Source organism: Rhinolophus hipposideros, assembly GCF_964194185.1.
Source record: "Rhinolophus hipposideros genome assembly, chromosome: 21".
NCBI lineage: Eukaryota > Metazoa > Chordata > Mammalia > Chiroptera > Rhinolophidae > Rhinolophus > Rhinolophus hipposideros.
The window spans coordinates 16,996,018-17,009,784 of record NC_138067.1 but is presented as its reverse complement, the minus strand read 5'-3'; the positions used below and the strand labels follow the sequence as shown (position 1 = coordinate 17,009,784).

Sequence of the window (13,767 nt, the reverse complement as noted above, 5' to 3'; positions counted from 1 at the left end):
ACCTCTGCTCAGCCTAATCCTAACCCACACAGGATGGGAGCTGGAGAAGGGACAGAAGAGGGGACATGGGGCCAGCAGCCCAGGATCAGGGTGCTGTTCATCCAGACTCTACCACAGGCTCCTCTGGAGAGGCCCCTGTCAGTCTGTCCAATGGGCATATACATCAGAAAGGGTAGTCAGTAGGGCAGTGTGTGAGCTGGAAGTGGCCCAGGCACACCCATGCCCGGGTCAGAGGAGATCCAGAGAGAGGTGACGGTCCTTGGAGCTCAGGCTGCTTGATGCTCTGCTCACCTTCGAGCTGGGTTCAGACCTGTGGTGCCAAGCTAGGCATGGATGCCTCTTTCCCTGGCTTACGGTCCAGGTGGGGTCTCTGGGGAATGGCTCTGGCCCACCCACCCCCACATCCACCTAAAGGAAAGGCAGCCATAGACCCAGAATGGGTGAGGGAGGGGCTGGTGGGTATGAGGCAAAATGGCACTCACATAGGACAAGTCCTCGAGGCCCCTGCCCAGGGCCTGCACTGACACACAGCTGCTGTCAGAGCCACTGGAGCCACTGGCTGACGGGCACTGGGACGAGACCTCCGAGTCTTCAGGAGCTAGCAAGGGAGAAGGAGACTGGGTGAGCTGTCAGCAGGGGCAGCCCCCACCCCAAGCCATGCCCTCCTGCCTCTGGCCAGCCCAGACTTACTCAGCTCCGCTTCAGCCTCCAGTGCTGCTTCCTCTGGAAAGCTGGTAGAATACAGGGGCCAGCGGGGGCCCTGAAGAGCCGGGTCTCTGTACAGGTGAAGGTTGAGGGACCCCAATACAGAGCAAGAGGCGGGGTTGGCAGGAAGGGAGCTCAAGTCCCCCATATACGAACTGTCACAGTCAAACGGGGCCACAGCAATGGAGGCCCGAGAGCGAACTTCTGCATAAGAGAGAGTCAGGTTGGACAGGTGAGAGCTTACCCGGGCCAAGGTCCCCAGGGCAGCACAGGCCAGGGCTAACCGGGGCCCATGCTGCCCCCACCCCACCCCATAGCGTGCTGGCTACCTCGGCACTTTAAAACGTAGTTGATGGTGCGGTCATTGATAGCTTCCTCATTGGAGGCGATGTCCCGGAAGGCTTTGCTCCCCACACCCATCGACACCATCTCAGCCATACGCACCTCTGAGTGGAGAGCAGGCATGGCTGGGACCCTTCTAGACATCAGCTTGGCCCTCGGCCTCTGTCTACCCCTCCCCCTTAAACAAGTCTTTCTTCTACAGCCACTCCCAGCAGACAAACCACGCTGTGCACTGAGCGTCTGTGGTGCCACTCATCCTGTGGGCAGGTGTAATACCCTTTTTAGAGACAAGGCCTCTGAGACGCACAGGTTAATACTGCGTCTGCGGTAACAGACAGTGACAGCAGGGCTGCCTGACTTTGAAGTTCTTTCCGCTGCTCTGGCTGCTGCTGCTGGACCTCCTCCCCACTTGCTAAGTATTCCTGGTCCTTACGCCCTCCCTGGGCCATCGTAAGCTCTCCAGGGAGGGGAGTGTGGGGTAAAGTAGGGGCAGAAACCCACCCTTGTTGTGGACGGCCTGCTTCCAGAGCAGGCGGGAGATGTCAGCCGTCCAAGCCTGCTTGGTGGCCAAGCTGGCAGCTTGCAGCACAAAGGTGTCCCTGGCCTTGCGACGGCGGAACCAGATCTCAAAGCGCAGGTTGCTATCCCCACAGCACTCAGTGAGGCCAAGGTCTGCCATCTGTGTGGCCAGGAGAGGGGCACAGTGAGGCACTGGGGGGCAGGGGGCACAGGGAGGGGTCTGGTGGACCTACCTTGAAGGAGCGCTTGTAGGCAAATACGTCAATGCCTGTGGGTCCTCGGCGAGGCTTGCTGAAAAGCAGCAGCTCCTCAAAGAGGAAAATGCGACGCAGGGACTTGTGGCGCCCAGTGCGAACGGTGAACTCATCTTGTCGCACCAGCTGCCCCTGTTCCTTGAGGTTAACCTGCCGAATTGGGGCCTGGTGGATGCCCAGCCTCTTCTGCCCCCTCCCTTCACACCCACAGCACCTGCCCACCATGGCCTGGGATGACTCACGTCACAGCCTTGGATGGCATCCATGGCTAGCAGGTCATTGCCATGTCGCAGCTGGAAGCGCACGAGGCTCTGGGCGGCCCGCAGGGCACTCAGCTCCTGCACGGCCCCCCCACAGGCCCGCACCAGCTCCTGCAGCAGCAGCGCGTACTTGCTCATGCGCTGGATGGGCTTCAGCAGGTAGGAGGCCAAGTCCAGGTGGTCCCCGAGCGCTTGCTGCTTGTCCTGCCAGGTGGGCTGGAGACCATCAGGCGGCTTTGGCGTGGTCCCACCACCCCCCTTCTCCCTATAGTTTCAGGCTCCTACCTTGAAGAAGGCATGACCGTAGCTGGTCATCAGGGCGTCAGAGCGAGGTTTATTCTTGCTGTACAGCGCATACATCCCAAACTGCACGCTCTGCAAGGACACGCAGCTCAGCCCCGGTGCAAGGGGGTCAGCTGCCCCTGCCTGGGCCAGAACACTCTCAGCTTGAGAGGACAAACTGCCAACAGGCAACTCCCAGGGAGGCTTCCCCAACAGATCCAATCTGCCCTGCTTTGAAAGAGAGGTGACCTAGCAAACAGGCACTGCAGAGGGCCTCTCCCACACAGCCCCTGTGGAAGAAGTACTGCTCCCAGCTCGGCTCTGCCCACAGCTCTGAGAACATGCTCTGCTCTCACCTCCCCTTAGACTACTCCTCTGTTCACTAGTCACCCACCTTGACCAGTGTCTCCCTTGACCAGTAGGCCTCTTGCCCACCACAGGCTTTGCACTTGCTCTTTCCTGATGGAACACTCTGACTCCAGGCTCAGCTCCAACTTAGCTCCTCAAAGATTCTAACTGCTCTCTCTAAAGAGGAAACCCTGCCCCACCCACCAGTAACTCACAATCATCTATTCTGATTATTTTCCTCCTAGTCCCAGCTATAATCTGGAATTATCTTTCTCACTTTTATGTCTCCTTTACTTAACTATGAGCACCCTGAGAGGCAGGGGGTCCCTGTTGGTCTCCCTCATAGCTGTACCCAACACAGGGCCTGGCACCAAGCATGCACCCAACAGCTCTTTGTTGAGTGTGGCAGAATCAGCCAGGAGCCGTGTGGCCTGTGGGGCTTACATGGCGTAGGAAGGCATAGGCCACCCGGGGTGGGTGCCGCGTGCAGGCCTCCAGCTCACGCAGGAAGAAATGGTAGTGGAAGTCCCGCAGCTTCTCCAGGTTGCCAAAGAGGTGAGCGTGCTGGCCACGGAGGCCCTGGGGCACATCGGGGCGATCTAGCTCAGGGAAGTAGTTCTCCATGGTATAGTCAAGTGCGCGGACATACTCCCGCTCTGTAGCCACCATCTCTGCCAGCACCAGCTGGAGCCTACCAGGTAGGTGGAGTCAGAACCCTAGACATTTGCCTTGCCACTGCCCTCCTTGCCCCTCTCTGCCATCCCTGTCCTGCCCACGGCCTGCACCTGTTGAGGCTCCTAGGGTCAGAGGTGCCTGGCAGAGGCATGGTGGGGGATGACTCTGGCTGGGCACCAAATCCAGTCTCTGGTCTGTGGCAGGCAGCCACAATGGCCGCACGGTGGCAGCGGTGGGCAGGCTCTCTGAGACTCTGCCCCAGATTCCGATCGAGGCTGTAGGCCTTCCTCAGGGAAGGGGTGGCAGGTGCAGCTGGAAACTGGCTGACACACTGGCTAGCTGTGCTGCTCGTCGATGGTGGCTTCAGGGCAGCCTCTAGCTTCTGGTCCAGGGCCAGCCAGGTGTCCTGGCACCGCGCCCAGGCCCAGCGGCACTCCTGGCGGATGCTTTCATAGCCCAGGCCTGTGGCCAGAGCCCACATCTTTCGGAAGTGGGCAGGGGGCAAGTCAGGGTGTTTGGTCCAGTGCAGCTGCAGCCGTTGCAGCACGACTGCTGGGCATTCCTGCTCCAGCTCTGCCAACACCCGCTGCCCTTCCCCAGCCCATGTCGAGGCCTGTAACACCAAAGCCACAAGGCATGAAGAGGATCCCACGGAGACCAATGAGCCTTCTCCCTACCCCCACCCCCACAGGGTGTTGGCCCAGGCCATATCCCCACTGGTTGGATTTGGGGTCAGACTGCAGACAAGGAGAGAAATAGGCAGGATGACCAGGAGGAGCTCTGGCTGTGGTGGAGCTGGGCAGCCACTCTTCTAGCCTCACTGACTACCTGAAGCCACAGACAGGACCCCTCACCCACCTGCTTGAAGAACCGCAACAGCCTCTCAGCATCTGTCAGCCGCTGCCTCCGCTGGGCCAAAGCCCTAGAGAATTCAGTCAGCTGGGACTGCAGGGCCAGAAAGCGGGCCCCAGGGGAGCCCAGTTCAGCCGCCTCCCAGCCAGTCAGCGGCTGCAGAAACTTCTCCCCTCGCCTGACCTGCTCCTGGAGACAGAGACTGGGCTCAGTGGCCAAGCCTGGTGAGCTAATCCCCGAGCCCAGGTCTCCTCCACCGACATCTACACATCATCATCAAGTCTCTCCTGTGATTCAGTACCTTCCCCCCACCCCCCAACCCATTCCCCTCTCTTTCTGAGCCTGTCTCCACAGCCAAACTTCCCAGAGAAATTGTGTAACTCATTCTGACGGCTTCTTCACCTTGCAGCCCCCATCCCAGCACTTCTTGGGCCTCGGGCCTCAGGCCTCCTCTGACTCCACTGCTCAGCAACATTTACTCCTCTCTCTCCTGGCTCCTGACCCCTCGCCACTCTCCTAATTCTTCTGTCCTTCTCCGGTGGTTCCTCCTCCTGCTCCTCGCACGTGCCACTGAACACAGGGGCTCCTGAAGACAGTCCACTCTCCTCCCAGGCAATCTCATATGACCACACTCCAAACGTCATCCATACACCCACATCCACCAAGTGACCCCCTGAGCTAGACCTCTTCTCTGAGCCCTACTCCCAGTCCCCATGGTTCTGACTCATTCCCCCATGGTCATCCCCAAAGCACACCCAAGACTGAACTCATGAATGTCCTTCCCCTACAAGGTTCTTGGTCCCTTTCTCAGGGAATAGCACCCATTCATCCTTCCATCCTCCCTCTGCCTTCCACCCTCTCGTATGTGTCCACCATCAAATCCCATCAATTTCTCAAATCCATCCCCTTCCACCATCATCCTGGCCAGAGCAACCATTTCCTGCCTAGACCACTGCAACTGCCTCTTCAATGAACTGTCCACATCCATCTTCCAGGTCACTGTCTACCCAGAAATTAGGGTACTCTTCCTAGAACACGGATCTGAATATGTGCCTTTCCTGCTTAAATTGTACACTTTTATAAGGCCTAGTGATCTGGCTACTGACCACTTTTCCAGCCTTGTTTTACGTCATCTCACCCCACTCTACCTCCCTCTTCTGCTCTGCATTTCAACCTCACTGTCCTTCTTACAGTTTCTCAGGCAAGTAATGCTCCCTCCTGCCTCAAGACCTTTGTACATGCTGTTTGTTCCTTCAGCCTGGAATTCTCACGTCGCCAACCCTCTTCTGCCTGGTTGACCCCAACCTATCTTTCAGCTCTCAGCTCAAGTCACTATCTCAAGAAAGCTTGCCCAAAACACCCCTTGTGGGTCAGTCTTTATTATACACTCAGGTAAAACCACCTGCTTTGCTTCTCTCCAGAGCTTTTGCCTCAGTTTGTAAATATATATTAGGTTGGTGCAAATGTAACTGCAGTTTTTGCAATTACTTTTAGCCTTTTAAACCACAATCACTTTTGCACCAATATAACATGACTTTGAACTTTTAATTACAATTTAATTCTCTGCTGGACTATAAATCCCAAGAGAGCAAAGGATAGACTTGTTTTCACCCACTCTGCATTCCTAATCCCTGGCAAAGTGCCCCGATACCTACAGAATGAACAAGTGACCAGACTCACCTGGGCAACCTGCTCCAGCTCCCGAAAAGGGCCTTGGGCCTGGAGCAGCACGTCCAATGAGGGCTCCGTAGGCAGCTCCAGTGCTGGCCAGCCCACCTGCTGTAGCCACACTTCAATCTAGAAGGGCACAAACAGGGAAAGGACAGCTGCTGTGGGGTGAGGGTCATGCTTGAGATCAGGGATAGGACCCATCTGGGCAGGTAGTTCCCACCTGGTGAAGCTCGCCCTCCTGGGCCTCCAGCGTCTGGACCAATTCCAGCGCCTGTACTCGCCGGTTACTCTGCAGGGTCAGTTGGTGCAGAAGCCCATCCACACGGCCATACAGCTCATCGACCTTGTCCACCGCTGGCCTAGTGAGGGTACACGATCTTAGAGTCCTTGCAGTTGCCTTGCCGCACTCCACCCTGTCCCGGAATCACAATCCAGGCTGCTTCTGAGCCAGCCAACTGGGTTGTTGGCATGGGACATGATATGCGGAAGCAAGACCTGGGAGCTGGGCTTGTACCTACCTGTAGTCTGGGCTCTGGGTCACCTCCGGGACCTCCTGCTTCAGCCATGCCAGCTCCAAGCCGCCCTGGCATTGTAGCCATGCCAGCTGTGGTGAGTCTAGTACATGCTGCATCAGGACCCGGACCCGCCGTAGCAGCCGACTAACTTCCTGTGATTAAAGGCAACAGGGAGTGGAGGTGGGCATGGGAAAAAAAGGAGACAGGGAGCACTTGGGGAGGAGTCAGGAGAGGCTACTCACCCCAGACTCCATGGGCCGGGGCACAGCCTTCATGCTCTCAATGGCCCCCTGGAGCAGGGCACAAACCACCTGGCAGCTCTGCTGCAAGGCTTCCAGACGCTGTGAGCAGGGACAGGCATGACTAGAGCAGTGCACAGTGCTGGTCCCAGGCATCCTGGATTCCAGACCACTGCAGCCAGCTCTGCACTGGTCAAGCCAGCCCAAGAGAAGATCCTCTGCGGGCTAGGTTGCCTGAATTCCCACCCTATGCTCCACCCAGTGTACTGACCATCCGGAAGTCCAGCCAGGCCTGGTGGCAGTAAGGCCAGCCTCCTCCCAGTGAAGCAGGTAACCCTGAGGTGGAGATGTGGGTCAGCAGGCTCTGATGAGACGACAACTGCTCTAGCTGCAAGAAGAGAAGGTGTTGTGACCCAAGCCTGGCGGGGAAGCGCCCTACCTGCCGGGCCAACACAGCTCAGTACCTGCAGCCCTGAAGGCACCTCCTCAGGCTTTTTTCCCACTAGCAACACCTGGTGCACCGACCCGGGGGCTGCTTCCTGCAAAGAATCTGAGCTCAGCCCTGCCCCCAAACCTACAGAAAAGGAATGGGGGAGGAGGGAGAGCTACAATCCTGTACTCACTTGCAGTTGGCTGAGCCCCAAGAAGAGGGAAGAGTTCGGGGGACAAATTCGCGCATCCACTAGCACAGTCAGTCCCAGGGCCTGTACTTCCGGCCTAAAGGGGCAGCAGGCTTCAGTTCAGTATCTACTTCCCAGGCCCTGTCATTTCCTGGCTCAGGCTCCATCCCGCACACCCCTCCCCACCTGGGGATGCTTCGCAAGTAGAGCAAGAGGCGGGTGAGTTCATGGCTGTCGCACTTGGAGTGAAGCCAGGTCGGACTATGGGCACACAGCAGCAGCACTGCCCGGCCTTCTATATCCCGAGTCCCTGTGGGGAGAGAGCAGTGAACATCTGCCCAATCACATCACCCCACCTCTACCGCCTCTAGTCCCTCCTGCTACCTGGTAAGGCAGCCATGCCACTAGCCAGCAGCTCCCAGGTGAGGTCTCGGGCCAGGAGGCAGTCAGTGGGCTTAGGAAGGCTGGATCCACTGGGGTCTTGGGAAGGGAAATGGCTTGGGTCTGGACTGGATTGGACCACCTCCTCAGAGATCCCCTCCTTGGACCCGGACTTCAATCTGAGCAGGGTCAGAGCCCTCTCCAAGTCCTGGCACTCCCCTCCAGGCACCCCCATTCCCTTCCAAGAGCTCCCTGCCCAGCCTCCCTTACCTGTCTCCAGCAGCTCTGGTGTTGTCTCAGATAAAGGGTCTCCAAGGTGCACACGGTCACTGTCCAACCCCCCAGGGTCCAAGCCAGCTGGCATTATTACCCTGTCTGGAACTGGGTCGCTGGCCAAGCCTCCCCCTTTCCTGGTACTCTCATCCTGTGCCGGGCTGAGGCCGGAGGACATTGGGCATAGGACGCTCTCCATTTTAGAGGCCACTGGTTCCTCTGACTCTCCTGAGGAACCTCCTAATGTGGCCCTCTTGCCATCCCCCGACCCATCTTCAGTTATCTGTCCCGGAGGTGATGGAAGCTCCCCAGGCAAAGGGTTGCCCTGTAGCCGTTCACCCCGGGGTGCCCCTGCTGGTGGTCTTGGAGGATTGGGGTCCTTAACCTGCATCTGGGGAGCAAGTTCCTCCTCATCCCAGGCATCCCTGAAACTGCACACAGCAAACCTCCAGTCGGTAGCGTGACCCTGGGAGTCTGGGGACTCGTTCCCACCCTCCGGAGATCCATCCATCATCCCCTCCTTAGGAGCAGGTCTGCTCAGAGCAAGAGGGAGAGGGGCCGGGGCCTCGGGGTGAACTGAGGTCTCAGCTCATCCCGGAAATGGGTTGAAAATGGTCCGGTAGCGCTCGGCACCGCAGGCAGTAGGCACTAGGCCATAGGAGGTGCCAGTCTTGGTGCCCGCAGATGCTGCCGCAGTTCATTCCTGAGGAGAGGGGAGAAGGGCAGGGGTCTCCCTTCGGCCCAGGACCCGCCCGTCCACGTTCACGAGGACCCCCACTCACGGATGCGCACCATCGCATGGGCGCTGCCTCGTGGTTGCACTCACGCCGGCCCCGTGGGGCCCTGGCCTCGCCCTGGGGACTCGGGCCTCGTCTCCCCGCCTGCCTGCCCGCCGCACTCACCGACCCCCGGCCCGGACGCGCCGCGGGGACCAGCGCAGCCGGAGAGGCCGCCGCCAGAGACCTCCCACCTGCCCCCGAGCCTCGACGGCGGGTACAGCGCGCCGCTGGCGTCCGCTGGCGCCGCCTCCTGGCCGCGGGGGAGGGAACGCAGGGAGGCCGAGGACGCGGCGCGCGGCGCCCCCTGGGGGCCGGAGGACGGAGTCACAGCTCCACCCGCCATGCCCGACGGCAGCCGCCCGGGTGGCCCTGACAGCGCGGAGCCCGGCGCCCTTGCAGCAACCCCCGGTGCGCAGCGCCCTCTGCCCTCCGACCCTTCCATCCCGCGGACCCCGACGGCTTGGCTCCACCCGCACCCCCAAGGCCCCGCTGACTTTGACTCTGTTTCTCAGTCCGCGGGTGGGGGCAGTGACCAACAAGCCGTTCCACCCTGCCCACTCCCCGAGAAGCCGTTCCACCCTGCCCACTCCCCGAGAAGCCGTTCCACCCTGCCCACTCCCGAGAAGCTGACTCCCCTGGGGAAGACGGTGTAGGTGCGCGAGAGTGAGTGAGCATGTGGGTCGGCCTGGGGTGGGGGAAAGGCGCTTACGGAGGTGGGGGGGCTTCTGCTCTCTAATGAACACAAGATGGGGGAGCCCGGCCCAGCCTCCCTCAGCAAAACAAGGAGCGTTCATTCCTCTTATCCTCTTATCCAGGAGGCCCCTAGAAAGAGAAGGTTCCCTAAGCCCGGACCAGATGCTTGGGGTACATTCATAGAGGCTGGGAGAGAGGGATCCCTCCACTGAAGCCCCCATCTTTTTTCCAGGCCCCGGCCCGGGAACCAAGAGACAGGGTGTAGGATTCATGATGGGATGGGCAGCTGCTGTCCGGGCTGGGGAGAAGGAGGGCACAGGGAGGCCTCTGGGGTGGGAGCTGACCAGTCCTGGCAGAATCTACCAATCCACTGGCCCCAGAACCTACACTACCTTGTATTCCTGACACTTCTTTCACACACACCAACCCCCTCTTCCCCTCCCCAGCCAAGACCTCCCTGCCCACAAAGTCCAATCAAGGAGGCTGGGACTGAGGTCACGTCTTAGAGCCAGAAAGATAACCAACCCAGCCCCACTCCTCCACTTACCTGCTGGGTGAGCTCCAGAACTCAGTTGTCTTCGTGCCTCACCTTACTCGCCTGTAAGAAGAGGCATTCCTCTCGGGATTGCTATGAGGACTAGGAAAGACCCCGTATCACTTGGATGTGTTGGTGCCCTCTCCCTCATTTCACCCTCAGTCAGGAGATCCTCAACTAGTGAAAGTCATTTGGACAGTTGACCTGTGAGATCCCTCCCAGTTCTGAGGTCTGAGGTCCCTTTGGGTCGTGTAGGCCTGGCCTGACACTCCCTAGAATTTGCAGGAAGATTGTAAGAAGATAGCTATGTGGCCAGAGGTAGGCACTGTGCTCAGGCCCTGGCTTCCTGGGCGTAATGGCTTCCCTGACTCTAAGGCAGGCACCTCCTTCATGAGCCCAGGGAGGCGGCCAGAGGAGGGAACTGGGCATCAGAAGCAGACATAGTGGGAACAACAGCGATCTGCCCTCCGCCCAGCTGCCATATCAGCACCCAGAGACCATACTCTCAGCTACTGAGGAGGCATCATAAGCCGATCTGGCTGTGAGAGGAGCCTTGAAGTTATCCTGGTCTATCCCCAGCCACCAGTGGGCCCTCGTTCCCTCCCTCTTCTAGCTTCAGTGAGCATCAGGACCAACCTTGGCTCCCACCCCAGTTGTTCCAGGGCCGCCCCACTGAGTCACTGCCTCCTGCTCCCTCCCGCCCCTTCTGCTGCTCACTGTCTGCCCAACCCCACTAGCCGGGCCCCCTAGGAGCCATAAGAGCTGGGTTGGGGGGGACCTGCTGGCAAGCACACACAACCCTCTAATGCCAGAGGCAAATAAGAGGCCTCAAGCCACAGGCCATAGCAGACCCCAGCACTCCTGGGCACAGGCAGACAGATTCAGGCCTTGGTTTATTCACTCCACATAGAATGTGCACTGTAAGCTTCCTGAAAACAGAGACTGTGTGTTGTCCACTTCTGTACTTCCAGCAATAAGAAATGCTTGGGATTTTCCTGAGACTGATCACACTACCCCTGCCCTCCTGAGGCTCCCCATCCACTAGCCAGAGGTAAACCAGAGTCACAAATGGAGAGATTCACAGGTTCAGTCTGAAAGGAACACAGAAGAAGCAGAGAGCTGCAGGACGCACGGCCCTAGGATAATAAAGATACAGACAGAAATGGGGACAGACTGGGCCTAGTGGGGAACTCTGGGGGATGGGCTTGGAGCCAGCCTGGGCTGCTGACCACAGTAGTCTCTGTGGGCTGAGCTTGCAGGACCGAACAGTGACTCACGGGGCCCATCTCTGTGGCTTTCTTGGCAGCAGAATCTACTCATAGTAGCCTTTTCCACTGAGATCATAAAATGGGGATGGTCTTCCCTCCCCTGCCCCTTCCCTAGCCTTCCCTTATCTTCCCTCAGCCTCCCATTCCTTGCCAATATGAACAAATCAAAAATAAAATGGGAGCTCTGTGTCTCAGTGGGCCTAGTAATACAGTCATTGCCCTCACTCCACCAAAAAGTCTTTCATACCCTCTTCAATACTGCCCCAGATAAGGAGAGTGATATATACCCCAAACCTTCCAGACTGCTCTCCTCTTTGGCCTAAATAAACTCTAAACTTCTTAGTGTGGCATTCAAGGCCATCCAAAGACATCACAGCCTTCCTGTATAGCTCCCATACTGGCCTGGAAAACTCATCTGATTACAAGCCTTCGCTCTCCTCTACCTGGAATGCCTATGCCCATCTCCCCACGTCCCCCAGGTCAAAGTTCTTCCTCCTTTAAGGCCTGGATGCAGCTCAGGTGGCACTGAAGGCCATCCTGCCATCCTGCCATTTCTGCCATAACCCATGAATAAGCTCTTAACTTGCTCACTGTCCTACCTCCCAGATGCCTGCCTTCCCTGAGCTGTGCTCACCTGCTTTCTTCCCCCAGTCTGCTGGCCTCTGACAAGCGCTATCTGCCTAGCAGTCCCACCGTTCTTAGTTACCCAGCACCAGGCCCAGGAGCCCTGTGCACCCCCTCGCCTACATCGTCAGTTGCCTGATTGAGTGGATGTGATTTCTACAACCTTTCTAATCTAGTAATTCTCGAAGGATGTAGTCTGTGGGCCGCCTCCCTCTAGGGAGCTGGTTAAGATTACAGATTTCTGGACCCCCATAGACCTGCTGAGTCAGAACCTTTGGGGTAGGCCTGGGAATCGGCATGTTTGACAAGCTCCGCAGGGATTCTGATACTAAAGTCTGAGAATGGCTGCCTGTCCTCTCCAGCACCAGCCCCTTCAGGTCCCTGGGCTGCTGGGGCAGCCTCCCAGCAGGTATTCTCATCTTTTCTTCTATCAATCCATCCTCCACCTGCGGTTTCACACATGTTCCACCTGGCACCAGCTATATTTGAGCTCCCTAAAGCCCATCACTGCCCACACCACTCCCAGATCCCAATTCTCTCAGGCCAGCTCTCTGCCACCCCCAAAACACCCAAGCCTTTGTGCCTCTGGTTGGTCTCTCCCAACGTCATCCACTGCTCCGTTTTTTTTTTTTTTTTTGCCATGTGTAATCCAGGCATCCTTTGTGCTGCTCTTTCTACTGGGAATTCACCCACCCAACTTTGCCTGTGTTGTCTGAGCCACTACACGCACACACACACACACACACACACACACACACTCACACTCCTCCCAGAGCCTTCCCAGATCTCAATGCCATATAGCACTTTCAGTGCTCTTTGCCTTATAAGACCAATAATGCCAAACATTTGTGACCCCTTCCTGTGGGCCAGGCTCTGTACTAGATTCTTCTCATTTTATCATTTAATTCTAACAGCAACCTCATGAAATAAGTATTATTATTATCTCATTGTAGAGATGAAGACCCTGAGGTTCAGAGAGAGTATGTAACATGCCTAAGATGACATACCTGGTGACGGAGAGCTGGGACTTAACGACTAGGCCTTATCGCTGTGAACTTGAGGGCAAAACCTGAGTCACTCTTCTCTTCACACTTGGCCCGGGATCAACATAGAAAAAGTGACTAAATTTGTAACCCTCACAGTATGTCGAGTCCTTCAGATCTATAGAGACAGAAAGTAGGTTAGTGATTACCTAGGGCTAGGCAGGGGGTGAGGAGTGACTGCTAATGGGTACAGGGTTTCTTTGGGGGATGACGAAAATGTTCTAAACTTAGATTGTGGTGAGGGTTGCACAACTCTGAATATATTAAAAACCTCTGAACTGTACATTTTAAATGGGTGAATTTTATGGTATGTGCTATCTCTTAGTAAAGACAGATTTTTTTAAAAAGCCCTTCAGACACAGTGGAAATTGAATCTGGGACTGCTGTTACCAGAGATTTCTATCCCTAGATGTTTCTGGACCCCACGCTACCCAATTTGTACCATAAACGCTCAGAGTAACCAGCTGTCTTGAGGTTGCCCTCCCACCCGCCACGTGCAGAACACGTCTAGTCATTTGTCCTACACCTACCTCCAGGTCTTCGGGAAAGGTTTATCTGGGCCCGGTGTGTGGTGGCGGCATCTTTGGGCACCATGGCACCTGACCTCTTGCGTCACTTTCCTGACTGGCCTTCCCTATGTTGTAGACTCCCAGTTCTGTGACCCTGTGTCCTTACAATGATCCCCTGGACTGCCACTGCAGGCCGCTGGAGGGGGACAATAACCAGAAGATATGGGAGAGGAGGGAGGAAGGGCCAGAGGGCCTAACAGTCCTTCCCAGGATCCCCCCCTACAATCTCTATCCCAGAAGCCCTAGGGCAGGCAGTTGGAAGTTTCCATTTCCCTCACCAGAGGCCCTTGTTGCCACCCCCCTGCCCATAAAACCCCCAG

The 13,767-nt window shown here is 57.2% G+C and overlaps 1 protein-coding gene across 1 annotated transcript; it reads right to left on the bottom strand.

Moving 5' to 3' along the window:
- Nucleotides 1-192: 192 nt before the first annotated feature.
- On the bottom strand, nucleotides 193-13,690 carry PLEKHG4 (pleckstrin homology and RhoGEF domain containing G4). Its single transcript, XM_081032879.1, is given in 24 exon segments — nucleotides 193-310; nucleotides 483-598; nucleotides 691-909; nucleotides 1,035-1,151; nucleotides 1,549-1,726; nucleotides 1,800-1,970; nucleotides 2,063-2,284; nucleotides 2,366-2,455; nucleotides 3,155-3,418; nucleotides 3,422-3,424; nucleotides 3,426-3,998; nucleotides 4,244-4,426; nucleotides 5,918-6,034; nucleotides 6,129-6,267; nucleotides 6,427-6,575; nucleotides 6,666-6,764; nucleotides 6,934-7,050; nucleotides 7,127-7,201; nucleotides 7,286-7,379; nucleotides 7,469-7,592; nucleotides 7,667-8,639; nucleotides 9,956-10,006; nucleotides 12,843-12,996; nucleotides 13,409-13,690. Coding segments are annotated over 21 exon segments (3,840 nt in total). The 5' UTR covers nucleotides 8,451-8,639; nucleotides 9,956-10,006; nucleotides 12,843-12,996; nucleotides 13,409-13,690; the 3' UTR covers nucleotides 193-304.
- Nucleotides 13,691-13,767: the final 77 nt, after the last annotated feature.